The sequence below is a fragment of the Sturnira hondurensis genome, unplaced genomic scaffold (assembly GCF_014824575.4).
Source record: "Sturnira hondurensis isolate 20B ecotype Veracruz unplaced genomic scaffold, ASM1482457v3 Scaffold0018728, whole genome shotgun sequence".
Classification (NCBI taxonomy): Eukaryota; Metazoa; Chordata; class Mammalia; order Chiroptera; family Phyllostomidae; genus Sturnira; species Sturnira hondurensis.
In genome coordinates this window covers 18,668,358-18,694,972 of record NW_028091359.1, presented here as the reverse complement: position 1 = coordinate 18,694,972, position 26,615 = coordinate 18,668,358, and the positions used below count along the sequence as shown (strand labels likewise).

Below are 26,615 nucleotides of genomic sequence, written 5' to 3'. Positions count from 1 at the left end.
ATGGAAATGAAATTACATTGCATTCACTTTGTGTCAGTGGCTTACATAGTATGACGCCTTGGGAGCTTCATATTTTTGTGGGTGTAATTTAACAGAGGGGAGGGGGAATTTTCCTTTCTTTAAAATGGCAGGGGAAGAAGTAGTGAAGTTCGTGTTTGCAGCATAATATTGGAAAATTGCTATCTTGAATTCTTCTCAATTTTGAGGCCAATATTTGTCTGTCAGCATGTCCCCAGGAAGTAAAAACCGAGCGGTATCTGATAAAATACCGCTTGACCGATAGGGAGGCTGTGGGTTGGCCAAGCTGCCCCTTGCTTTGTGTTTGAGCACAGCTGTAATAGGACTTCTGCCACAAGGTGGCAGCCATGCCTCGAAACCAGTCCTAATCTTGACTGGAAGGGTGGGGACTTTCTCTGGGTTTTAGTTGGAAACAGATGATGGAGTGAAGAGTCTCCCTCCACCACGGGGCCTTTGCAAGCCATTTGTGCTCAGAGGTGCTGAAGTTGGAGACTCATCCAGATGGTCACTCATTCTCCAGACAGAATCTGAAGTATGTGAGGACAGTGGAACCAAAAGGAGAAGATGCGTACAAATGAGAAGTGGTCACAGCAAAAACAAACTAGCATAACTTTTCCCTCTGAATGGCGCCTCTGAGAAAGCAGCTTTGGGCAAAGGCGGGTGTCCCCTGTCACACTGGGGACCCACTACCCGGCCATTGGCTGGGAACTTCAGGGCAGGGGCAGCTGAGACCTTGTCCCTTCCCCCAGTCACAGCTGCGGGATCCCACACTGAGGCCCCAGCGGGGACCGAGCACTTGCCCCAGGGTCCACAGCAACACCAGATGGCACCACCATCCCGGCCGAGCTGTATCTAGCTCCACTTTGTCATTCTGCCACCGAAGACTCCAAAACGGCACCTCACCCAGGGTTCCAGGGCTAGTGCTGGAAATCCCCGGCTGCCCTGCAGGACCCAGGGCTCCCTGCTGGCCAGGCCCCCGCCGTCCTCCTGCAGCGGATGATCGGACTGGCTCAGCTTTTAATTTTTTAGGAAACACTCATTTGGACACCTTTAAAACTTCAAGGTCATTTTTATCAATTAATACTCAGAGGTGATAAGCTAGAAGCCAAATGAATGGATGAGCCGGGTGACTGCCCTGGAGGGGTCTCTGAACTGGTGGCTGTGTTACACTGAAGCAGCTGGGACAGCAGCTGGGGCTGCTGCTCGAAGGCCAAGTACGACCGAGAAATCTGAACACGTTACAGATGGTGTCAGTTCTGTTCCTCCTACATTTGTTTGTAGGGAAAAGCAGCTTTTTTCAGTTGAACCCTCTCATGGAGCAGGCCATCGCCAAAACTGCTGCTTCCTCAAAATGCAAGAAGGGAACCAAGTTCCAGGAGGCCGCGAGGCTGCAGCAGTGTCTGGCCTCCAGGTGTCCCTTGCACCACACACCGACTGACCGCAAGCCGGCAGAATGGCTCTTTGCTGTTTGGGTGCTGCCCTATCCTCTGATGTCCAGAGGTCTACTTTATGGCCCTGGGCCTAAGGTCCTGCCTCCTGTATCCTGGGCCATGTGGGCAACTTCCTTTGTGTGAGGCGCAAGCGCTCACAAATCAGACTTGAAGCTGTCTCCTTGGGCTTCCCAGTGGCCTCTTGGCCTGGGGACAGAGGCTTTCACGCCTTGGCACATTATTTGGTGGATACTTAACAGTCCCTCAGAACAAATCCTCCTCAAATTTAGTAACACATTTCCTGGCTTGGGAAGCACTCCAAACACCAAGGGGGTGAGCCATGTCTTGAAACATACTTACTTCACGCTTTCACATAAGGTGTGTGGAGAATATTCTAATGTCATGCTTCTCCCTGTAGGAGAAACCCTAGCCTTGAAGCAGACCCAATATAAAATTCTCCTACATACAAGCCTTTTGTTTCCTGGAAAATATTTCACCCTTTGCACATGCACCATTAGCACCAATAACGAAGCTAATAAACAACAGCTATTTGTCCCAGAGGAATTTTCCCTTGAGCAGCCTGCTCAGAGGGCAGCAGGGCGTGCTTTTGTCCCCGTCGGCAGAGGGATGTGGGCTAAGCGCTCGCTTTAACAGCCGCTTCAGGGCGAACTCGAGGGCCTCCACCCGTCGGTTCACAGAGCAGCCTGTGCTGCGGTGGCGTCCCGGTCCCGTTGGGCAAGCAGGGCCTGCCCAGTCCAGGGGAAATGACAGTGAACAGAATGTGTGCATGACCATGCTGTGTGACCAGAGGAGCACGTACCGGACACTTGCTCCACTTGCTCAGGTCCCTCCTCCCAGCACTAAAGTGTACAGTCCTTGCGCACGTGCGTGCACACACGTGTGGTTTCTCCCTGAGGTGACAGTGCAACAGCTTATTAGATCCGGTGGATCTGTTCCTGGACCACGTCCTACTATGTCTCTACATCAGTGCAGAATTCATTTTGCTGCCCTAGAAAAAAGCAGCAGGGAGAACAGCTTTTCAGTGTCTTTAATTAGGCAACAGGAAAAAACAAAGTCTGGTTGAAAATTACCACTTGGAGCTTGGCTGAAGCCGGAAGAGCAGTTCGGGCTCCCTGCGCCATTAATGTCCCGGACCCGCTCGGAGGGAGGCAGAGGAGGCTGGCTAACAGCTGCCCTCTGGCATTTGCAGCTTCGCAGCGCAACACCAATCCCCAACATACCTTTTATCTTAAGTAGATCTTTATTGTTGGGGACGGGTGAAAAAAAGAATCCCATCTCTGTTGTGAAAACTGTAGACCGAGAATCTGGAAGTCATTGTGGTGAGCAGCCCTGGAGCCCCAGGGTGGCATTTTTACAGCCACCATCCTGCCTCAGCCCGCAGGGCACGGCTTCCTCAGCTGCCGTCGGAAACCCTGGAATACCCGGCAGCTGGCGGTGTAGCCTGTTTCCAATTAGTGACGAGAATTTAAAGGTATCTTGGAGGTGCTTAGTAGAAATTAAGAAGCCACCCACCTTGCCTCCATCTATCACCTTTAAGGTCTGTAGCACTATCAAGACAGACATTTCACTGGCACTGGCTGTGTCTCCCCCAGCACCCCCCCCACCCAGGTCGCCACTGTATAAACCTAACACACCTTCCTAGCGAGCCTTCCCGGTGATCTTTACTAACCTGCACACCCACTCTAAAAGGGGGAGCCTGGTGTCAAGGACCTGGTTGACATCAGTGGCAAGCAGTTCAATGAACCCTGTATGGGCCATAGAAGGATCACAGATGAACTAATTTTTCTGTTGCAAGGGGACTCCTCACTGGACTTTGCTCCTTCTACCCCAGAAGTAGCTGCTATGAGACTTCCTTTCTTCCAAGGTCATCATGATACTGGGTACAAACAGAAATCCTGCCTATCTTCCGATCAAGGTGAACCTCTACTTGTCCCCACCCTCACCCCCGAGGGAGACACGGGCCCTAAGATAGAGGTGGTTTGAGGGTCTCCAACTACTGCCCCATTCTTCGCAGGGAGACACAGGCAGGGGTCCTGTGTTTCCCCACCCGCACTTCTCTGACTTCAGAGCACCTGCCCCCACCCCGCTCACAGGGAGGCAGTGAGCACGAGTGTCCACCAGGATGTCTAATCTGAGAGTCCACTGCCTGCAGTGTTGAGTCCAGCCAGTGGGGAGGGCAGCCGGAACTCCAGCAGGGACCTGCCTCTGACGCTCTGATCCAAACGAGCTTCCCGACTTCCAGAGGCTTTGACAGGTGGCCGTGGTAGGTCTCAGGGTTTTTGATGGTTCTGACACACAGCTGCCAGGTACCCAGTGGAAATCAAGAGGACCTCCTGTGTCCCATCCCCCACTGCCCACCTCCTAAGAAGGCACAGCACCATGAGCAAGAAGATTTTTCTTATTAAGGGCAGGAAAGGCCAAGTGGTTGATAACGTCCAGAGATGCCTGCTTTATTTATGAGGTGACTGCATTTTCAGGCTCTGGTGACATCAAGTAACAGTCTGATTACCAACTAATTTTGTACCTCTGACCTACAAATAACAATTCAGTTTGGCCTGGAACAAGAGTGTTACAGCTAAATGGGCGGGCTGGGTTTTCCATATGAAAGGTCTTAGTCGGCTGAGCGCTAATTGTGGAGCCAAGGGTAAGGCCTGGGGTTGCTTTCAAGACCCTGACGCCTGGTTGGGAGAGGTGGACACCTGCACATCCCCAGGCAGAGTCCTCCTTTCCAGCTCCTGGAACACAGACATTACTCTCCTTTTTGTGCTCAGTTCAGCCCAAGTAAGGAGCCGAGCTACCAGGCAACGTGGATCCAAGGCCTACTCTCCATTGAGGTGTCCTCTGCCTTCCCTCCCACCCAAGGGCACAGCTCTTTCTGCAGGTTCTTAGGAAAAAGCCAGGCTTCTGGTAATTTGTCTCTTTCTTAGTTCTGCTATGAAAAGAAAAGGGAATGACAGGTATCCAAAGGGGGGCCCAAGCACTCAGCAAGCTCCAGCGGTCCCAGGCCCGGAGCTGGCCAAGTCAGGTCTGTGCTGGCAAGAGGCGGGTGCTCCTTTAAGAACCATGGCCAAGTGCATCTTCTTGGGAAGATGTCCAAGGGAAAGAATTTGTTAACAAAATTCTGAGCTAGTAGGGGCTGTTCATACGAGAAGGCAGAATGTTAGAGAAGGTCAAGATCAAGGAAGAAAGAGATAAGGAAGGAATGAGAAGCTCTTATCCCATGGTAGCAGCTCGATCAAAGGAAGCAGTTACTCCATGAATCATTGCTGTAGCTATTTCTTTTTTCTCGCCAGAAAAGAACACCAACTTCCTTTGAGATCTGAGATCCCCTGCCCAAGAATCGACTGACAAACTAGACTTTCCCCCTCAGACCGAAACACTAAATCACCTAGAAAAGGATTTCTCACCAGAAGCTCTAAGCTGAGGCCTAATGAGGCAGCGGCCCTTTCCCTGCTCCGCCGTGTCACTGAACTGCCAGAGCACCAATGCACCGTCCCGTCACACTCGCTCGGCAGGACGCCCTGGCAGACGCTTCGCCTAGAGCGGGTGACAGACGGAGGCTCTGGCTGGGCTGCGGCAGCCCTGGGAATCCCAAACAGGGTCTCCAAACACGGTGGGTTCTTCTGCTGCTGGGAGGACGTCACCCTAGGGTGCCAGCTGAGGAGTTAATGCAGAAAACAAGGCACCACAGAGAGGTTGGACATGGGCTGTGTGACTCAGGACACGCTGGAGAAGTCCATGGGCGGAGGGAAGGAAGGGGGGGAGGAGGAGGAGGAGACCGAGTTTTAAATAATGTCTCATTCAGCCGGAGCTCCCCTAGATGGGTTCTGGTTTGAGCTTTTCTGCTAGGAAGTCATTCACAAAGGCCTCCACAATGGCAGGGGTGATCTCCTCCACGTCCATCACGTACTTGGCCCGGGCAGACATGTCCAGTATGGTGAGCAAGGGGGCAGCCTCAGGCAGGTTGGTGTAATCTCGCAGGGAGTCAGTCATGTCATCCTGGAAGTCACCAGAAGGGAGAGAGAACCCATTAGTCTTCAAGGAAGAGTAGACAGTCCCCCGGGGCCCAGGTTCCCCGATGGCACGGAATGGAACCACTCCCTCGTGGGCCCCCTCCAGGAAAGATGGGCTCTTGGAACGGGGAGCAGTGGACCCTGCCCTGCCTTGTGGAGGGGCAGGCTGGTTCGTCAGATTCTCTCTCCGCATCACCCTAAACTCCCAGGCAAGTCTCCGTTCTTTACTAGCATGAAAGCAACTTTCACATGTCCTCTGCTTTGCCAAAATGTGATGCCCTTTGAGTACTCACTTTAAAAAAAAATATTTAGAGGGGAAGGGAAGGAGAGAGGGAGAGAAATATCAGTGTATGGTTGCCTCTCATGCGTTCCCCACTGGGAACCAGCCTGCAACCCAGGCATGTGCCCCGACTGGGAATCAAACCTCGATCCTTTGGTTCGCAGGCCCACACTCAATCCACTGAGCTACGTCAGCCAGGGCACTCAATTTTGCAATCAACTCTCAATCACCTGCAGCCCCACTGTGGATTACCTGAGGCCAGTCTGGACTTCAGCTCTGAAGGTGTTTAAATAGAGCCACCCCACCCCGCCATGTGGCTTTAGGAGGCCAGCCTCGCAGAATCAGGGGGGGAAGACGGGGCTATAAAAATACCACTGAAGTTTACGAGGGTCGCTGTATGTATCTGAGCTGGAAGCTGGCCCTATGCCACACATTCCCCGTGACTATCCAGGGCACTTCCCTAATGTCACATGTAGCCTTATGAAGTATAAAGGCAAACTCAGAAATCCAAAGGCGAGGAGAAAGATTTGTGAGGGGCTGATCTCTGGGACCACCTTTTACCCTGTTTGACCCTCTTTGGCAGGTAACAGAAAACAGACTCTCCATACCATCCCAGGGTTGTCTCGCTACACAACGCTACACAACACTACACAACGTACAACATTCTGAACTGAATGGAGAGCTCCGAGTAATCCGGCAGAGAAAGGGTGTGGGGCGTTCCTGGCCTTAAATGTTGACAAGCAAGAACCATGAAACTTACTGTTTACTGGTTTCTGAGACAAACAAAACAAAACACCGCTTCCCAAAGGGCAAATCTTTAGGAAGATTATAGGTGGTCATCTTGTTTTTCCCACCCCAGAAACAACACACACTTCCCAGCACTGCTGGGGGACTCAACGTCTCTGGCACTGTTTACCCAAGTCAGGCCCCCACACGGGCAAATGAACAATCCTCATGATAAACGGGGTAGTGGGGGGAGACACCTGACAAACACTGTACATCCAATTCCCACCACCTCCCCTCCCCTCTTCCTCTGAGCAAACCACAGGGGGATGGATTTTAATGTTCCTTAAGGGTTCAGAAGGGATGACGTCTGCCTGCTAGAGTGGCCAGGATCAAGACAACCCAGGGTCCCCCTTAGCCCTAGGTGGAATGAGAGGGCCAGCGCCTTGGGCTCAGGGGTGCGCAGTCACTGCCTGATGCTCCAGCACCGGGTGTCCATCCTCATTCCTCGCTGCCATGCTTCTCAACAAGACAGAGAACTGGACCACGAGCGCTGCTGAGGCCAGGGGCCCAGGTGAGATGCACAGGAAGGGCAGGGCAGCCAGGTAGGGAATGGAGCAATAGATGTCCAAGGCCCTGTGTCCAAGTACCTGGTGGGCCCATTCACCTGCCAACCACAAGGACAGAAGGAGCAGGGCCCTGCTTCTGAAGTCACGCTGATCTCATACCCCATTCCTCTCTCTGCTGCCTACTTAACATGTGACTCGGGCAAGTCCCTCTCTGAGCCCGGGTCTCCCGCCCCTGCGCTGTAACATGGATTTATAGCAGCTCACACGGGGCTGGGGGAGGCCCACCCGACTGGAGTAGTCCTCCCCCCACACCGCCCCCCAAGCCTCGCCTTCCTCACCTGTGACACAGTAATGACTTCCCAGCTAGAGAGCTGGGGGCAAATGGGGTGGCGCAGGGTTAGCGCTTGGCCTGGCAGTTGGTATGTAGAAATCCGGCAAATGCTCCTTTTCAGCCACATTGCCAGGAGCCAGTTCCAGGAGCCCTCCAGCCCCACCCCCAGACCCAGCTCTTTCTGCTCTGCACCATCTCTTCTCCCAGAGCCAGTGGAAAGGGTCAGCGTTTAATACATTCTGAGGAGCCGCCATGTGTGCTTTGTGTGGGGTGGGCTCATGCAGCCCCAGGCAGGGGCCCTGCAAACCTGCTTTGTTCCCTCCACCCCATGGCCGCTGAGCCGGGTGACTTCAGCTGCCTGCAAGGGGCCCAGCAGGGCTGAGCAGGGGAGGCTACTGAAGCAGTGATGAATGGGTGCTGGCTAAGGGTGTCTGGCTGCCGCTGCCTCTCCTGGGATGCAGACAGTGTGAAGTGAGCACGGGGCTCTGGAGGGACAGATGGGTGGAAGGAGGGCAGTGGCTTCAAAACAGGAGTCTGTCAATAACCAGGTTACAGCCAGAGCCTGGCAGAGTGGGGGAGACGGCGGAGCACACGTGGAGGACGGCTCCTGGGGGCGGGAGGGGTGGCCTTCCTATAGATATTCCCACACCTGCAGGACGGAGGCCCTCCACGTCGGGGAGGCAGGCGCCTGTGCAGGCCAGGCGGCCCAACTGAAGGGCCTGGCCTGCTCACCCTGTGAAAAGTCCTCTGCTCTGTCCAGCCCAGTTTCAGGGGCCTGGCTTTGAGTGAAAGATGGGACATCAGCAGTTTCAACCCTAGCACTCTCCCTGTGCTGGCTGGGGAGCCAGGTCAGAGCTGTGGCCCCTGTCAGGTCCCTGTAACAGGAAAAGTCCACTTGGCAGGTCGGTGAGGAGGGACCAACCCAGCAGACACCCTGTAAAGCATCGAGGGCCTGGTTCGAACCAAGCCCCACGGGAGTGAGTGTTGACCACGACCCTGGTGGCGGCCACTCCCCTCCAACAGCCTGGGAGATAAGCACCTGCTGGGAGGGTGTCATCCTGCGGCTCTGCAGCCACTGAGCGAGGAGGGAGGGGGCAGCAAAGGCAGGACATGGTCTTCTGTGACTGCTGACGACACACCTTTCCACACCACATTTGTCTGTGGGCTCCCCCAGAAAGAAGCACCGTCACCCCTGACCCAGGGCACCCTTCAACATCCCCAAAAGCCCATCGTTCACGTTCTAAATGTCGGCCTCTGTCCTGGCCCCGGCTGTGTTCTCACCTCTCCTGCCACGAAGAACAAAAGCGGCGCCTCCTCCTCTTTGGCTTTGTACTTGGCAATGATCTTTTCAGCTATTGGCTGGATCAGCTGCTTGGCTGCCTCAGACTCCCCATCATCCTCAGAATCTGTGATGGGGAGAGAGAGACGGGAAACACGATGGCCCGTCAGCGAGTGCTGCCTCCTGAGGGTGCCTGTGTCCGGGGCCTGACTGCCCAGCGGGGCAGCCCCTGAAAGAAGAGCTTCCTGGGCATGCAGGCCTCATTTCCTGGGTGCAGGAGGGTGGGTCTCAGGCACTTGCTGGCCCGTGCAACGCTCTTCTGTACCACACTCCCCAGGAGCAACTCACATCCCTGAGTAGCACTGATGCCCCTAGTGAACAAGATCCTTTTCACTGAATGCCTCACAACCCACCTGGGAAGCTACGCTCCCCTTAAGCCAGGACCTGAGGTCCTGGGAGGCTTTCTCTCAGTCACAGGATGAGATGCCGTGACCTTGGTCACTGACTTCCTATTGAAGATGGCAGAGGTGGTGGCCATGAGGAGGCACAGCTCACAGTCAGACTCACCTGGGAGGGGCTGGGCTGCTGCACGCAGAGCACCCAGCCAGGCTCCCCAGGGCCCCCTGTGGGGCATCTCTTGCCTCCAGGAGCAGGCACACACTGGGGGCCCCAGGGCTCACTCCTGCTGAACCCTGTGACTGAGAACAAGACCAACACCCCCCAAGTTGCAGAGCTGGGGGGCAGGGGGAGCAGGTGCCAGCAGAAGAGTTTCACCCAGAAGGTACAGAGAGCCTTCTGGAGTGGGACACACTCTAGATCCATATCAGCTCTGGGATGCTGGGAGCTCGCTTTGCTTCTCTGGAACCCTGTTTCCACATCTGCAGACGGCCAGTGAGGTTCCCAATTGCCCCTCAGTTCAGAATTGTTTCCCAGCCCGCAGGACAAAGGCGTGGGAGCTGCAGCAGACAGGAAACCCCAAGGCCATCCTTCCCCATGTGGCCTCTGTCCTCTAAGCACAAGACCAGCCTGCGGGCAGTTTACTTAAGAATCTCCCTAAGTCCGAGTATTGTCTCCGAACCAGACCTCCAGAGAACGGGCGGGATGCTGCACAGATGCCCAAACCCGCCTCACTGAAGCGGGAATGGCAGCCTCTCGGCCATCATCCTCAGACCCAAATTTACTTGGAGTTGTAGCTGAGCAACAAGTCCCAGAGCAGAGGGTGTGGTGGATCTTGCACGGCAGTTGTTCTGCTTGAAAAAGGAATCAGTCATCCTCAGGGCTGCAGGGAGCCAAGCGTAAATGTTCTTGTGCCCTCCTGTCTCTCCCAGCAGTCACCGACCCAGTGCCACAGTAAGCCAGGCAGGGGAGGCTGAGAAGGGCAGTTGGCCACAGAGGTGCCACCTGAGGCTGGGCCAGCTCCAGCAGCCCGGGGCCAGTTGGTCAGAACACAGGTGACCAGCGGAAGCAGCCCTGGCTGAGCCTGAGCCCAAAGGGGCCCCCCGCCCCTGCAGCTGCTGCGGTGCAGCCCCGCCTCCTCCCCAACAAAGGGTCTGTTCATCAGGGGGCCCCTGGGCATCTCTGGCCTGACCTATTCTTCCCAGCTGGCAGTTGGGAGCAGCTAGGAAGGGAAGCACAGCAGCAGCTCCCAGAACACCTCCTGCAGGGGGAGAGCCATGAATAAATCATTGGGGTCAAAAGCAAGGCTGCTGAGAGAGACAAAGGCCCAGGCTCTGCATTGTTCCTGACAGAAGGAAGCTGTAGGAATAGACATGCCCCCAAGAGCTCCGTCCTGTCCCGCCCACCCTCACCCCCCCTCCCAGCTTCATACCTACAAAAAGGACCAGGCAGGGGCCTTCGTTGAGCTGCACGGCGTTGGAGTCGGACAGCTCCAGCACGGGCTTGGGGTGCCAAGGGAACCCCCTGCAGTCCTCGTCGTTCAGCACCTCCACCCGCCCCTGCCGCGTGATCACCTCCCCCTGTGGGTCCAGCACGATGAGGGTGGGGATGCCTGCAAGAGAGAGAGCTAGCTAGGCCACAGGCCCCAGCAGGAGGGGACAGCTCCCTACCAGAGTTCACGGGGACCCGGGGACCCAGGAGAAGACCCGGGCTCAGACTGATAGTGGGAAAGCCTGGGGATAGAATCCAGGCTTGGCTGCTGAATGGCCACAGAAGCTGCCATTGGGTCTGCATGTACCTTCTCCACCAAACCCCGAGCAAGTCCTTTCACCTCTCTGGGCCACAGGGTGGATGTCCTGTGGTTCCTGCCTTATCCCACCACGTAAAGATTGATGAGCTGTGTATTTAGAGAACTTCCTGTAGGGTCTTAGCACATGGAAGCAGTCGATAAATGCTAAACTGATCCCAAAGAGTCAGGAAAAGCTGCCCCCACCTGCCAGGAGTCTAAACCTAACTGATGGTGTAAAAATCACATACCCAGGCAGCATACAGACACACACACCAACATGAATCCACTATGCCACGGGGGTCCAGCCAAAGGGGGGCATGGCAGAGGCTAAGTCCAGTAGGAGCCTGGGGCCAGGGCAACAGCAGAACAGAAGGACAGCTGGCTGCCAGCGAGCCAGGGGTCCCCAACTCCAGCCCCTCTGCCTGGGAAGGTTCCAATACTGGCTCTGAGGGGGACAGTCCCTGGAGGGAGCACGCTGGCGTCAACGCTGCCACCCTCTCACTGGAGTCCTGGGCTGGGGTAAGAAGCGCAACACAGAGCTCCCTCGATCCCCACACCCCTTTGACCATAAAGCCCCAGATGAAAAATCAGAGCAACCCCACCCTGGGTTACAGCTGCATTTGGGTTTTCCACCTCCCTGCTCTTTGCGCCCGGTGCTTGTCCTGCAGCCAGAGCCACCACTCACCAACCACAGCCCACAGAGTCAGCCTCGGCCCAGCCCTTCGGGGACACTTGTCTCTCCATCAGCAGTCAGTCCCTCCTGACCTCACACTATCCAGCTGTCGGTCCTCCGCAGCTCACCAGAGCCTTAATTGTACACGGGCAAGTGAAAGCTGGAGCAGTTTAATATTTATAGATTCCAATGCGTTCAGTCGGTAATTTGCTCCAGTGACATTTACTTCTCCATGGGGGGTACGCTAAGGTACCAGAAATACGGCCCTGGTGATTTTAACCTGCCATGGCGGTCCGCACAGCAGGCATGTGGTGGCGGTTCTGTCTTCAAAAGGAATAAACGAATCCATTATGTTCACACTTATTAGAAGAAGTGTCTCGGCGTGCTAAGGAACAGGCCCAGAGAGAAACGGCCCTGGAGGACAGCCATTCTCACTGCAGCACACTGCAGCCAGTTCTCATGGGGCTGCAAGATGCTCTTGGAGCTGTCCAGGCCTCTGGGGGTGGCTGTGGGTCGGGCACAAGAGACGTGGGCACGTCCAGCCTCACCTCCCAGCTGCACATTTTCTCCTGGGGGCCTGTGGTTGCCCCATCCCTGAGGGCTGGGCTGGGCGGGGCTTTGAGTCAGCCGCTGTTCCCAAGGCTGCAGAGGGGTGCCTCCCATCACCATGCCCTATCTTGAAAATGTTCTGGCAAAGTTCTTTAATCAGAGAATCAGTGTCTTTCTAAAATTGGGCAATTACAAGCACTGGGTTAAGCCGGGCCCGCCCACCACCATGATTAGACACAGCAGCCAGTCTGCGTGTAGCCCAGATGTGGGATTCCGAGGTGGCCTGGGGAGGGCAAGCAGGAACAGGGGGCAGAGAAGGGAGGAGAAACAAAATCCGAAGGCAAAGACGTCCACTTTCTGCTTCAGTGCCGCAGTTTCTCTAAAGGGCCTTCTTTGTTACCATGGCTGCAGCCTCTCTCAAGTCCACGTCTGTGGGGACCAGGATGGCAAGACAAGGGCCGAGCCCCCAGCTGGCTGCAGAGGAGTCCTCGGCTGACTCCGAGAAGGACCAGCCCCACCGGCCCCGGGCCCTGCCACCCCTTCCCCATGCCTCTGGGAAAGCCATCCCCGCTGGCACTTGGGGCTTTGGGCCACGAAGCCCAAGTCGAAAAGCCCAAGACGACCAACTAGGTAGGTGCGTGTGACTGCACACACAGTCAGACTTCCACTGGAGATGCCCGTTTCTGGCATGTGGATGGGGAAAAGAATCCACATGCACCATGCCGGGCCCCGCCCTGTCACCAAGTCTCAGGCAGCTCGGCCCAAGAGCCCAGCATGGGTGTTTCCCTCCAGGAGGAATGGGCTGGCGGGAGAGGGAGGCAGCCTCTCAGGCGCGCCTGCTCTGTGCGAGGCTTGGCAGACCCTACCCCCCCATCAGTCCTCGATCCTCACGCAGATGGGTGCAAGAAGCACAGTTGGTTATCCAGCCAAAGTCATCCAGTCACTCAGTGGCCCAGCTGGACAGGGGCCCTGGGCTGCCCGTCGTAAAAGCAGCTGCTCTTCCCACTGAGCTCTCGGCACCTGGGCGGGGGACTCATGACAAGGACACAGGAAGGCCCCTGCGCCCGTGGGTTGCTGCTCCACCCATCTTCCTCTTCTCTTCCTCGCCAAGGCTGTGGGCAAGAAGGCTGCGGCTACAACCACCTCTTCCTTTTCCTCCCCTGTCAGGAATTCCCTGCTCCTCCTCCCTTGAAGCAGAGAGTTTTGAGGCGAAAATAGGGCAAAGCCTCTACGGGGAAATTTAAAGGGAACGGAACATTTCTAATCGATGCCTTTATACAAAATAACTTCAACACCAGCAAGGGGCTTCTCTGGAGGGAATGAAAAGGAGCAGCTCATCTGTGCTTTGCTTAAACTCACCATTTCCCAGCTGGGACAGCGGGCGGGAGGTCCGGCTAGAAGTCTAAGGCAGGTCCGGGCAAGTCACTTAGTTTCTCAGGGCCTCGTCTCCCCAGCCATCAAACGGGGGGTAGTGACAGTTCCCTATCTTATTTGGTTGTTGCCAGGAATAAGTGGGGTGACAAGTACAAAAAGTGCTTTTCAGCAGAGTATCTGGTATAGAGTAAGTACACCATAAATATTAGGTCTTGTTATTAGTAACTTCATCACTATTTTTAACAAAGATTTTTTTTTACTTTTAGAGAGAGGGGAAGGGAGGGAGAAAGACAGAAACATCGATGTGTGAGAGATACATCGATCGCTTGCCTCTCACGTGCCCCCAACTGGAGATCCGGCCCGCAACCCAGGTGCATGCCCTGACTGGAAATCGAACAGTCGACTTTTCGGTTTGCAGGCCGGTGCTCAATCCACTGAGCTACACCAGCCAAGGCCATCACTATCTTTTTATCATCCCCAAGTTGAGCATTCGGCTCAGGAAAAGGCAGAGGCACAGGAGACGGGTGCCTCACTCTGGCAGGATAAACAGAACCCCCACAAGGGCCGGAGGGAGTCAGCTACAATGTGAGCCCTGCAGCAAGGGGTCCGGGAACTGTGCGACGTCTGCCTGGGGTTGGTGTCTTTTACTTGCACCATCCTACGCTTAACTTCTGGGCCTAGAACATACACTCCGCAATCCTAGAGGGGGCTTCTGGCCCAAGACCCCTGCTCGGGGAGCTGAGCCAGACCACAAGCAGTGCCCAGAATCACCTTGACCGCCTCCCTCCAGACCTAGAGAAGAAGGAACAAGGCCCCCGAAGCCCCTCCAAACTGTTTCCTCCTGGGAGGAGCCTCTTGGTATTTAAAACAACCTCAAAGCCACATGTGCTGGGCCCATCCCATAGTTTAGTCAGGGTGTTCTTCTTCTGCTGCCAGGGAGAGAGGGGGTTTGAAAAAAGGTGGCAGCGACGGGGCATCTGGGGCAGAGACGCTGGGCAGGTTGCAGCCCAGAGAGCTTTTCTTTCTGTTGCTGGATGGCAACACAACCTGAGGGTGCTGGGAGCGACCCTGTGGGCAGAGGAAAATATTGTGCAGCCATGGATATGGTCATGATGAAAACTGTGTCAAGGTGAAAAGCATTTGTAACATATCCTTACATAGGAAATACAGAACATGCAATGCTATGTGTACAATTACTACTGCAGGTAAGTACGTATGTGGACAGAGACCGAAGGGGACGCAGAAAGTGAGAGCAGTTGTGCTAGTGAGGCAGGAAGTCGGGTGAGACAGACACGTCTGAGCTTTCGTCAGTGGTGTTATGATAAATGCATTAACACAAAGGGAAACCAAACAAGAACCCAGGGCAGTCGGCGTGGGGTGGGGCTGACAACACAAACCGTGCCTTGGCTTCATCGACTGCCGATTCTAACCCTCCCCACTCCCCCCAAATTCTCCTTTGTTTAGAGAGCTGGTTTGTGTGGTGAAGCACCAAGAAACCCCAGGGGCTCGAAGCAGTGGGGCTGGGCCTACTTGAACGTGGCCAGAGGCCTGGAGCTGCCTGGGCACATGCCTGTATCGGGAGGGGGACAGGAAGATGTTTATGGTGATGTTCCTAAAACACAAAAATACCAGAAACAACCAAGTATCCATTTGCAGTGCAACGGATAAATAAACCGTGACATAGTCATACAATGAAACACTTCTCGGCACTGAGAAGAAACAAACCAGATATAAATATCAACAAGGCTAAATCTTGAAAGCATGATGTTAAACAAGAAGAACGACTTGCAGAATATTACACCACGTCAGCGTTTAAGCATGCTTCTGAAACACATACCCAGCACGACTACATATTATTCATGGACTCATATATGGGCAGTTAATATGAAAACAGATTAGAAGGATACACACGACAGATAAGGCCAAGTTTCCCGGGGCATGAAGGAGGAGAAAGGTGGTGCAGGGGAGCGGGAGGACCCCCGCCTGCCTGTCTCGACGCTCCCATTCGCTTATGTTTCAAAGGCCCAGGTGGGTGTTTGTTCTCCCTCCCTCCTTCCCTTTCCTATGTTCTTAAAACAAAACAGGACAAACAGAACAGAACAGAGAAGCTCCTCAGTAGGTCCAGAGGCAGCCCCCCGACTCCGCCCACAAGGCCAGCTCCAGATAACCTGCTCCGGCCCCTTTAACACTGACCTGTCTTCAAAACACCAGTATCGGCCCCTCGCCCTCCACTGACTGAAAGCCTCCAAACCCTTTGCTTCTACCTAAAATAGATTCTGCCTCAACTCTATTTTTTGAAAGGGGCAGTGGAGAGGGCAACGGGAGGGAAAGATAGAGGAGAAAGGAGGGAAATAGAAGAGGAAGGAAGGGGAAAAGAAAGAGAGAAGAAAGAGCAGAAAAGCACGCAGGCAACAGAGACACACACTGAAGACAAACAGACCCGGGAGAGCGGATGGCCCTGACACCTCAGCCTCCCCGCAGCCAGGCCTAAAGCGTCTGTGCCCCTGGTGTCTGGGCCAGCGTCCACTTCAGGCTCCGGCTGCCTTCCCCAAAGGCTGGGGACAGGGGAGGCAGGGCAGGAGGTGGGGCACAAACACCAGCTAGGGCCCCTAACCCAGGAGAGAAGGGGCTCTAAGCCTCCCTGCAAAGAACAAGGTGTTCTCTGACAGCCAGGATTAGTTAGACAATTGCTAATGGGATTTGCCTTTTGCCAAGTGTGTCTAAACCCTTCCCTTAGAAAGGCATTTTTAAACAGCTTATAGGGCTGCAAATTCCACAGACCACCTGAGGGGCTGGGGGTAGGGAAGCCCAACACCTCGGGCAACCCAGCTACCCTCTGAAAACAAAGGAAATGGGCGGAGGCCGAATGCCTGGGCCCTGGTGAACTCAGGTGGGCGGGTGAAGGCTGCTGGCTAGTATCCTGGGCTCAGTCCAGAGCAGGAGGGAGCCAGTGACCCACCCGCCAGCTGCAGTTGGGCTGGTGGCCTGGCCAGTCCCGGACAAACTCTTCATCAGGGCCGCAGCGGGCCCTGCTGCTCTGTGAAATGGGGGACTTGAGGGGTGATGGTCTCAAGACTCAAACTGTCCCAGCACACGATGGACACTTGGACCAACTGTAACTGCTGGCACATTGCAAGGCACATTGTAACTGCTGTAACTTGCAAGGCCTGCTTCATTTCGCCCGGTGACACGGATCCAGGCATGTTCTCAGCCCCGCTCCCCAGATGCTGAGGGGAGTTCTTTTTGCACCAGCCATTTCCAGCGGAGCCCGTCAGGACAGCGCGGAAGCTCTGCCCGCGTGCACCTCCGCACACAAAGTGACTGTCAGGTCAGGATGCAGGCTCCCTGCAGGGTACACAGACCGGTGGGGGGCGGTGGCTCACCTTGGGTGGGGAAGGTGCCTGGTGCTGCTGCTCTGTGGAAGCGCCTCCCTAAACAATTCAGTGGAAGCGCCTCCCTAAACAATTCAGGAGGAGACCAAGCGCAGCAAGAGCCTGGGGCACAGAGCCAAGGAGGGAGCCTGAGGTCTCCCAGAGCCGGCCCTGCAGGGAGTGCTGAGGGCCAGGCATGCAAACCAGCACCCCCTCCGCCGCCTCTGTGTGGGTGTGATTGTGTAATATAATAACACGGAAATGTATGGGCTTCGGCCCCAGCTCCGGGCACAGAGCTCCTTGAGTCATAAGGGGTGACTGGGCCCATCTTTTGTTATCATATTTGGTCGTAGTCCCAGATCCTGCCACAGGAGCTTCAAAGACCCCTGGAATCTGGGCGTGGTGTGAGTGGCTTTTTCTATGCTGATGAGATGACTGGGGGTGGGTGGCCTAAATAGACTCATAATGGGAACTGGTCACCTGGAAAGGCAAGGTTAGAAGTTTGAAGCATTCAGCTCCACCCTCCCAGCCCCCTTCCCCAACCAGGACCTGTTGAGAGGGGAGAAGAGCTGGAGGCTGAATTCATGACCAATGGCCAATGGCTTTCACCAGTCCTGCCTGTATAATGACGCCTCGATAAAACCCCTGAGGGGTGGGTGCAGGGAGCTTCCAGGCTGGTGCTGGGTGCCTGGGGGTTGGCTGGGAGGGTGGGGCCCTGGAGAAAGTGTGGAAGCTCCGAGCCCTTTCCCCAGAACCTTGCCCTACGCATCTCTTGGCTGTTCCTGAGTTGTATTGTTTATAGTAAACCAGTAACAGTAGGTGAAATGTTTCCCTGAATTCTGTGAGCTATTCTAGAAAATTACTAAAGCTCAGGAGGTCACAGGAACCCTGATGTACAGCCGGCCAGTAACAAGGACTGGGACTTGCAAGTGGCACCTGAAGTGGGGGCGAGGCAGGTGGCCCTGTGGGGCCTGACCCGAACTCCAGTCCAGCCATTGGATTGGCCTAAAAGTTCGTTTCTGTACTTTTTCTGTACGAGGGCTCTAGCAGTGCTTAGCTGTCTCTAACTTCATTCGAAACAATTTCGTTAGATTGTATTGTGACAGCGGTCATGTCAGCTGCATTTTTTTAAAAAACATCAAAGCTGGTGAGTTTTTGTGTAGCCATTTTAATATTGAAGATGGAATAAAATAAGCAACATTTTTGGCGTATTATGCTTTATTATTTCAAGAAAAGTAAAAGTGCAACTGAAATGAAAAAAAAAGATTTGTGCAGCGTATGGAGAAGGTGCTATGACTGATTGAACATGTCAAAAGTGGAATTTGGGAAATTTCTTGGTACTGGTGACATTTTGGCCATAGAATCCTTTGCCGAGGGGCTGTCTTATGCATGGGAAGCTGTTTGGCAGTGCCCTGGCCTCTACAGCCAATAGCGGGAGATAGCCGACATAGTCAAAATATCCAAATCAATAAAGTTATTAGTGAAAATGAAAAATGTGTCCTTTACTTTATGGAAAAAAACTCAACGGACTTTTCAGCCAACCCAGTCGGTACCTGGTGTCCAAGTCGAAGTGAGTCAGGTATGAGTGACGGCAGGCGCCAGGAAACGGGTCGGCGTGTGGACTGAAACCCGGCCGTTCGGAGACGGAGGCACTGTGAGTGAAAACAGCTCCCACTACACAGATGTACACGTGAACGCATCAGAGGGGCGACTTTGGAAGCTGGAACCACAGAGTCACACCAAGCTCGGAAATATTCAGAACTCAATCAAAAATAATTTTCAGCTTCGTGATGCTATGAAGAGTATGAAAGAATATACAACTCCTTCAAGTTCAAAGGTATTCAGAGCTAGACTGGAGGCATTTTATCCCCAGAGGTAAAGGAATGCAGAATTCAGTGGAAGGGTGGTGTAGCCCAGGGAGGAGTCACCAGCTCCTGAGGCCAGAGAAGAGATTCTGAAGGGACCCCAACCAGGGACTTGAGCTCCAAAGGTGAAAAGCGTCCAAGTGGAGGGCAAGAACAGCGCACTGTGACGAGGGTACATCCACCTATGAAACCTCCATGAGCTAGGAAGAGACTTCTAAGATGATATAATTGGAAGGGCATGCTGATTTCCTTTTCAAGTGAGCATCCTTCAAATCTAAGAAGATCTAGAATTGAGTTTAGAAATGTGACGGATGGGTGACTAGGCGTACGATGGTGATCACTTTGTACTGTGTACAAACACTGAATTATGACGTGTTACGTACACCTGAAATGAATATGTACCAATTTTATCTTTAAAAAAAAAAAAAAAAGAAACATCAGGACACAACCAGCCTCTGGCATTTTCCTCCCAGTCTAGCTTAAATGTCACTACTGTACTGATCTCCCCTCGATCAGAATTTTCAAAAGGCTCCAGAAGTCCAAAGGGTCAGGTTCACAGACCTCAGCATGGCGTTTAAAGCTCCACACAACGTGGCACCATCAGCCTGTTGCCCACTCTCCCTGTAGTACACCCTGGGCAACCTGCTCTGGCCTTTGCCTAGAAATGTCCCAAGGCTCTTACTAAACCCCATACATCCTGTAAGGCTCTGCTCTATAGCCACCTCCTCCAGGAAGACTTCCTGGCTCAACAGCTCCAAGCAAGTCTCCTCTGACCTCGGGTTATTCCATCGTGTGGCCCTTCATTAAGTGCCACCTTGATAAGAATGTCATGTTGCTCTTCTACATTCCCATTTCACTGCGCTTCAGTGCCTCTCTGGTTTGACGGGGCCAGAGCAGACACATCAAGGTCAGTAGGCCATGTCTGACAGGCAGCTCGCAGGAAGGAGTCCTGAGGCTTTAACTCAACAGATCGGTGACCAAGGAGCAGTCGGCACAAACACTGTGCCAGACTATAAAGCCGAGAGTGAGAAAGCAGGAGGTGGGAAGGTGGGAGAGCAGACAGATGCGAACTGAAGAAAGGCTAGAACAGATGGCAGGGGGTGTGCACCGTGCAGCCAGGGGACGAGGAGCAGGGGGACGGGCCAGGGGACGGGCCGACTGCAGCGGAGACACCCTGGCTGGAACAGGGTCCTCGTGAACCTCCCATTCTCTCACTGTGGCAGGGCTGGCTGGCTGCCGCTCGCCTGGGCACGCGGCTTCTCCAGATCAGCTTTCTGATCCTCAAGTGAGGCTTCCTTGAAGTCGGGAACCACATACGTACTTCTCACCCCTACGCTGCCAGGGCCTTCAGAGATGGTGCCAAATGAATGAGTCTCGGAAAACTCTCCATTCTCTTCCTCCTCAGTTGTGGTCACCCACTTTCTGGCTGCCTCGGCCACACCTAACAACCGAGGCTCCTCCATCTGTTATATTTATATGGTGACACCTGGAGATTCAGAAGGAGAGTTCCCTTCTCTGCTTTCTGAAGGCAGACAGAAAACAATCCATTTAATTTTTCTGTGCCCTGCCAACGTTCCACAGAAGGGTGCACTCCAGCCTTACTGGTGTGTCCAAAACTAGTGTTGAATTCTTGAAGATCCCGTGATCTCTCTTGCAAGATTGCTGTTCTGTGCCTATGCACCCCACCCCTACCCCAAAGGGCCCTCTGAAGCATCTCACAGAACACAGGGAGGGCACAGACTGCCAACCTCAAACTAACTCTGCATTATATACAAAGTGTCCTTTGGGCATTTATTAGTTTCAGGGGACCCCACAGCCTTTGCACTGACCCCCAGGAAGGCCTGCATCATGCTGGACCCCACCCCCAGGAAAGGGCAATGCAGCTCCCTACGTTGGGGAGGGAGAGAGCTGCCCCATCATGACACACGCTTGGAAATGGAGAGCGGCCTCCTCGTCAGCAGAGTGGCTGAGCGAGGCCCAGCCCCTGGCTCCACGCCCTGGGACAAGCGTCAGTCTCCTAGGTGCCCACACCACACTCTTTAATGTCACTGCACTCCACCCTGTAGTAGTTTCCCGAGGTAAGTCTCACCCTGTCCACTCAGGGGCAGCCCTGGGCCGCCCACTGAACTTGGTGCTGGTGGAGCTTGAGAAATAGAATCCTGTGAATTTAAACCTACTCTATCTTCCAAAAAGGGTTTGAGGTGGCTTAAAAAGTGCATGATAAAAATCCAACAGAAACAGATGAAAATATGCCCTTGAAGGGAAACCAAGAAAGGAAGAGAAAGTGAGGCTAGAGTCAAGGGCACGCACAGCAATGGTCGGTTTTGCAAAAATTGCTCAAGTGGCTATAAATTCGGCTCTGGGTTTTCCAGGGGCAAACGCACAGAAAGAATCGTGGTCTGTAATGAGATTCTAAGTATACGAGTGTGAGAGAGTCCGCCTGAAACAGCCTCTGCTGGGGGCCTCAGGTTAATTTCCCGAGTACCGATTCCTCCAAGTGGAATATTTAAAGGAAACATTTTAGAGATTTTTTAAAGGCCTCTGATGGAGATCGCCAATGCTCTCTGAAAGGCTGTCCGGATTTACATCCCCACCAGCAATCTGCTCAGCCTGCTCTCTCCCCTGCCCTGGGGCTTATCATTATTATTTTGGCTGGCGGGGGAGTTCTTTGCAAATGCGATAGATAGAAAATCAGTGTTTTCATCTGTAACTCATGAAAGTAAATCATGCTGAATATTTTTCCCATCTGCTCTGGCAGTCTCCACAGGGCAAGCCACCCGCCTCCCACCTGCCTACCTCCCACCTTCGCTAAGTCGCCTCTTCCCTCCCTTTCCCACTGGAATCTGGGAGGTGATCGTTTTCTGCGAAGGGTATTGAGCCCTTTGCCATCATGTTGTTAATATTGTTGGTTGCCTTTGTTGAAGCATTTTGACATCCAAGAGCTGATTTTTGTTTTAGGCTGTAAAGTCTCATTTTTCCCCAAGATAGTCAGTTAAATATTTATTAAGTGCCTACTCTGTGCCCAACACCGAAACCTTTCAATTTTACTAGTAAAAGAGAGGTTAAGTAACTTGAAGTTTCCTCACCCCCTGAAGAGGCAACTCCACCTGTGGCCCCACCCGTGTGCGCAGCGTTAAGTATCTGGGGGGGGGGGGGGCGTGTCGGTGCTGCAGGACAGGAGCCCGGATGTCCCCTTTACCTCACCCAACTCCCCACCTCCCCTCGTAGACCAGTAAATGATGCCAGGGCACTCGACTGCTCTTTGGAAAGAGAACTGCTTCCACCTTTTTAATTAATAGGAGGGAGAACCTCCAACATTCCCAGAAATTTAGCAGACCTAGCCTGCTAACACCCGAGACAGGGGCTCCGGACCAGCAGCACTAGGGTCACCTGGGGGCTGGCTAGGGACGCAGGGCTGGCCAGCCCTGCTGCATCAGAGCCTGCACGTGCCCACGGTCCCCAGGGGGCTGCTAGGCACATCTGAAACTGAGAGCACCCATTGAGAATTAAATGGGTGTTTTTTTTTTTTAAACTTTAGCTCTAAACAAAGCCATGTACTTTGTTATAAATGGTGAAGAAAACAGTTCATGAACCTGATGAGCTCCCCATAAGCTGTGGACTTTGTGGGTAAATCTGAATTTGTCTTTCTTTTTCATGCCCCATGTAATCCACGGAGCACCAAGGACTCAGACAGGAGCTCTCTCTGCCTGGGGCCGACCAGGACACAAAGGCAATGAGTCTGACTCTGAACAGGCCCGGTGAGTGCTCTGCTGGGTGAAGGCTAGAAGGAGGTATTCGCATAATAAAGAACAAAACCGTAGTTGCCTCACTAATAATTGTTTTCTCTGAAAAAGCATGATCAGTACTCCAAGTTCTGGCCTGCAACATTCTCAGAAAATCAATTTTCTCACCTAAAAGGTAATAGCCACTCAACCCTCACCATCACGCTTCAGGAAGCATGAGAAATGCTTTCTGTCCATTATCCCGTTAATGCTCCCGGTGGGTCTCTGTACAGAGATTTATCACGCCCACTTTGCAGATGAGGAAACTGAGCCTCAAAGCACCTGAATGATGGAACCAAAGACCACTCTCAGGTCTATTCGACACTAAAACCCACAAGACAGGGTTCTTCTGGCCAGGGCACTGAGGGGCGTGTACTCCGTGGCGTGGCCAGGCCAGAACCCACGAGGCCTGGGGGTGAGAAGTAGCTGTCTCATTGGATAAGTGTTTTTGCTTAGGAAACAGTTTTGAGGAGGTTTAACCTACAACAACATGAACTTCATAGAAGATGGTAAATCAGCAAGTGAACATGCACGGGAAAACAGAGGTTCTTTTCCCTTTGAAAAGAAAAACAAATGTGTGGAGAGCCCTGCTCAGCAGGTTTCCAAGCCCCGGAGTCTGGAAGGCCTACCCTGGATTCCATACAGCCTGTTGAGGCGCGACCGCCGGGCCTCGTCGGTGTAGGGGACGGCGAGCCAGGGCATCTCGCTGAAGTACTGTTTGAATGAGTCCTCTGACCTAAAGACACACATGGAAACAAGGCTCTGTTACCCGCGAATGCACCACCACTGGGTCCTCCCCGCCTCCGACCAGGTCATGCCCGGGGCCCTACCGATGCAAAGGCGTCTGATCATCACGTTCAGACACAGGAGGGGCTATTCCTCCCATTCCGGGTCCACCAGGAAGCAAAGGTCCCCACACAACATGCGGGCACCAAACTGCACCACCAGGCCGTGTCCATGGCTCACTCCTCTGCATCCTACTGGCTTAGCTCATGCCCAACTTTTTGTTGATTGATGGACTGATATTAGAGAGACAGTGAGGCGAGAGGAGAGAAACACGATTTGCTGTTCCACTGACTCATGCATTCATCTGTTGACTCCAGGATGTGTCCTGACCAGGGACTGAACCAGCAACTGCATGGGGACGATGCTCTAACCAACTGAGCTACCCAGTCGGGCACTTTTCACTTTTCACCACAGACGAATCTCCGTAGATGTTCTGACACTGCACTCCCTGTAACGCTTCTGTTTTGTGCACGTGAGAGTGGTGTATACAGGACCACGCTTCCAACTGATCGCAAACACCACGATTCCACACATGAGAAATTCCAGAAATGACAAATCCAACCGAGTGACAGGAAGCAGGTCGGGGGTTCCCTGAAACCGGGGTTTGGGGTGAGACTGACCGAGAGAGGCATGAGGGAGTCTTCTGAGTGATGGAAATGTTCTCTTAATTGTGATGCTTACATCGGTCCACACATTTGTCAACATCCACTGAACTGTATAGCTAAAATGTATGCATTTTGCTGTATGTGAATTACAACTCAGTGAGGCTGACAGCTTTAAACAAGTGATTACTCCACCTGCCACAGCTTCAAGCCTGCCCTGGCTCACAGGCCCTGCGGTGGGGAGCGGTGGGACAGCGAGGCAGGACCACAGGCCACTAAACTGAGCAGGAAGCAGCACAGACGCCAGGGCTACAGCAGCGCACGATGTGCCCTCCACACGCTGGCACCTCAAAGCGCCTCTGCGAACAGGCACTGGGCAGAAGCAGCTGGTGGTTTGATTTGAATTGGGACAGGAGTTCTGTGATGTAGGAAAGTCACTGGGGAGTAAAGCCAACGAGAGGGCAAAACGCAGAGGAAATTGAGGCTAAAAGGACCTGACGTACTACAGGAAGAAGTCTGCCCTTGTGGTTTTTGCACAAGCACCCAAAGCAGGCGGCCAGAGTGAAGGGAAGTGCCTGCACGGCCGTCTAAGACAGACACCACGGCCCACGAGTCTCTGCCCTTTTCTTTCCACCCTTCCCCCCACATCCTTCACCACAACCCAAAACGCCGAACCCATCACAAAAACACACCCCAATCTTAAATGACCCGGGCCTGAATCAGGATGTTCCTCCATATTTACAGCAAGAACAAGTTTTTCTCGGCTTCCCTTCAGATAGTTCTGAGGGTAAACGTGAAATGCATCTGCCCCTCTGCCCATACTCCCAGCTATGTCTCCCCCAGTCCCGGACTCCCAGCTCTGCACTACAGCAGGGGAAGCATGAGGCGGCAGAAAGACACGTCCATCACCCACAGGGAAGGAAAGCCGCGCTAACATTACCTGTCTGCACTGACAAAGATGATCTCAAATTTCTGGCCTGCCTCCTTGATCTTCCGGTAGGATTCCACCAGGACCCGGGTGAGGCTTCGGCAAGGGGGGCACTGAAAGACAAGATTGGGATCCTGTGGCGTGACTTTACACCTTCAGCATCCCCTCTCCCAGCCACTTTCAATCAGAGGGCAGGCAAGCAAGACCCCAGCAGAACTGGGCCAGCAAAACCCAGGTCATACAAGAGGCAGAAACAAACGTGCCTCCCGTAACTCGAAGATACAGCAACAGTGCCCTCCCCAGCCCTCACAGCCTGCCAGCAGGCTGCCCTTAAACGAACCCCTCGGGGGCCCTTAGAAGCCTCACCAGAATGAGTCAAGAAAGCTATCCTTTTAGACCAGTCAAAAGAAGTCATTTTGTGGCCGCTATTATCATTCATAACCACAAGCACTTATTGCATGCCAACAGTGCATGGGGCACAGGAGAAAGGAAGAATGCCGGGAAGTTATGCCCGAACGTCACACCGCCAGAAGCCAATCACAGCTGGTCTCGGTGGTGGCACCACTGCTTCCTTCTGTCTGGGCTAAGGAGGGACCGGACACTCACCCAGTGTGCGGAGAAATAGACCCCCACGTGGGACCCCTCCAGGCTGCTGCTCTCCAGGGACTGCCCGTTATTTCTCAGCAATGGCCCTGCAATGACCTCCTGAAAGGGTTTAGGTCCCCAAGGGAATTCCAGACCTGAAACAGGCAACAGACCGAGAGAAGGTTAAGACTCTTCAATGGTATGGCTTTTGACCCAAGAGGCCTCAGGGCTGCAGAGTGTGACATCTTTATCGTCAAATAGTATCTGTTAACACACCAGCAGATCTGCAGCTGAAAACACTGGAGGAAAGGCAGGATTCCTCCACGACGGAGTCCTACCTACTCTCCAGGTAATGGTTCCCGAACTTGCACGATCCCAGGGCCCATCTCCTGGGAGGTTTCTGAAGAAAATAGAAGCCCAGGTTGTACCCCAAGTCCCAGGATCCAGGGCCGAAGCTGTAGTTGCAAAAACCACAGAGCAGACCCGCAGGTAACTCTGACGAGGGGCCAGGCTGGGGGAGCGTCGCCTGACAACTCCGACTGCATTCTGGAATCCGCTGGGGGTTTTAACATCTGATGCTTCTGGGCCCCACCCCCAGAATTTCTGGTTAGGATAGTGTGGGTGGGGCCCAGGGAACCAAGTGAGATAAGAATTTAAGTCTGGGGAAAGGAGACAGTAAAACCCACTGAACCCAGATGGTCTGAATTCTGATGACACTTAAGCCCCAGGCAGGAAGAGCAAATAATACGCTCTCAGCTCAATCGACAGTGTTTTCTCGCAGGGTGGTCCATGGACCACTGCCTCAAAATTGCCTGGGGTGAGGGCAGGGTGGGATGGAGGAACTTGGACTGGCTGAAAACCCAGGTGGCCAAGCCCACCCTGAACAAATGGATCCAAAAGGTTCGGGGGGAGAAGGGACATCAGCACTTTAACGAGCTTCGGGGGGGTGGGGGGGCGGGGGGCGGGTGTGTGTGTGTGTGTGTGTGTGTGTGTAAATTTGAGAACATAAGTGTAAAAACCTGGTTCTCTCATGCCCTGGTTTTTACTGAGGGCAATTCTTTGAAGCAGGTGAAATTTCTATCCGAAAATTTGTGATCAGGCTTGAACCCTTTAGCTGAGTCCATGTGTGAGGGAGGAAGGTCTTAGGACGCTTTTACGGCTGCAGTGCGAGGCGGGAGACACAGACGTTCAACAACCACTGAGCAGGGTGAGCCGAGCAACCTGCCCACAGTGTGCCCACCCAGGCAGCTG

The 26,615-nt window shown here is 53.7% G+C and overlaps 1 protein-coding gene across 2 annotated transcripts in view; it reads right to left on the bottom strand.

Annotated features, from left to right (window-relative positions):
• Positions 1–2,478: 2,478 nt before the first annotated feature.
• NXN (nucleoredoxin) overlaps positions 2,479–26,615 on the bottom strand; it is a 142,319-nt gene continuing 118,182 nt past the window's right edge. Inside the window, exons 3-8 of one of the 2 annotated variants that reach the window (XM_037070363.1) lie at positions 25,386–25,519; positions 24,792–24,892; positions 23,093–23,199; positions 10,493–10,672; positions 8,667–8,791; positions 2,479–5,468 (exon numbers count right to left, since the gene is read on the bottom strand). In XM_037070363.1, coding sequence (XP_036926258.1) covers positions 5,286–5,468; positions 8,667–8,791; positions 10,493–10,672; positions 23,093–23,199; positions 24,792–24,892; positions 25,386–25,519 — 830 coding nt within the window. In that variant the 3' untranslated portion in view covers positions 2,479–5,285. The remainder of the gene's footprint in view (positions 5,469–8,666; positions 8,792–10,492; positions 10,673–23,092; positions 23,200–24,791; positions 24,893–25,385; positions 25,520–26,615) is intronic. The other variant, XM_037070364.1, reaches the window with a different exon arrangement.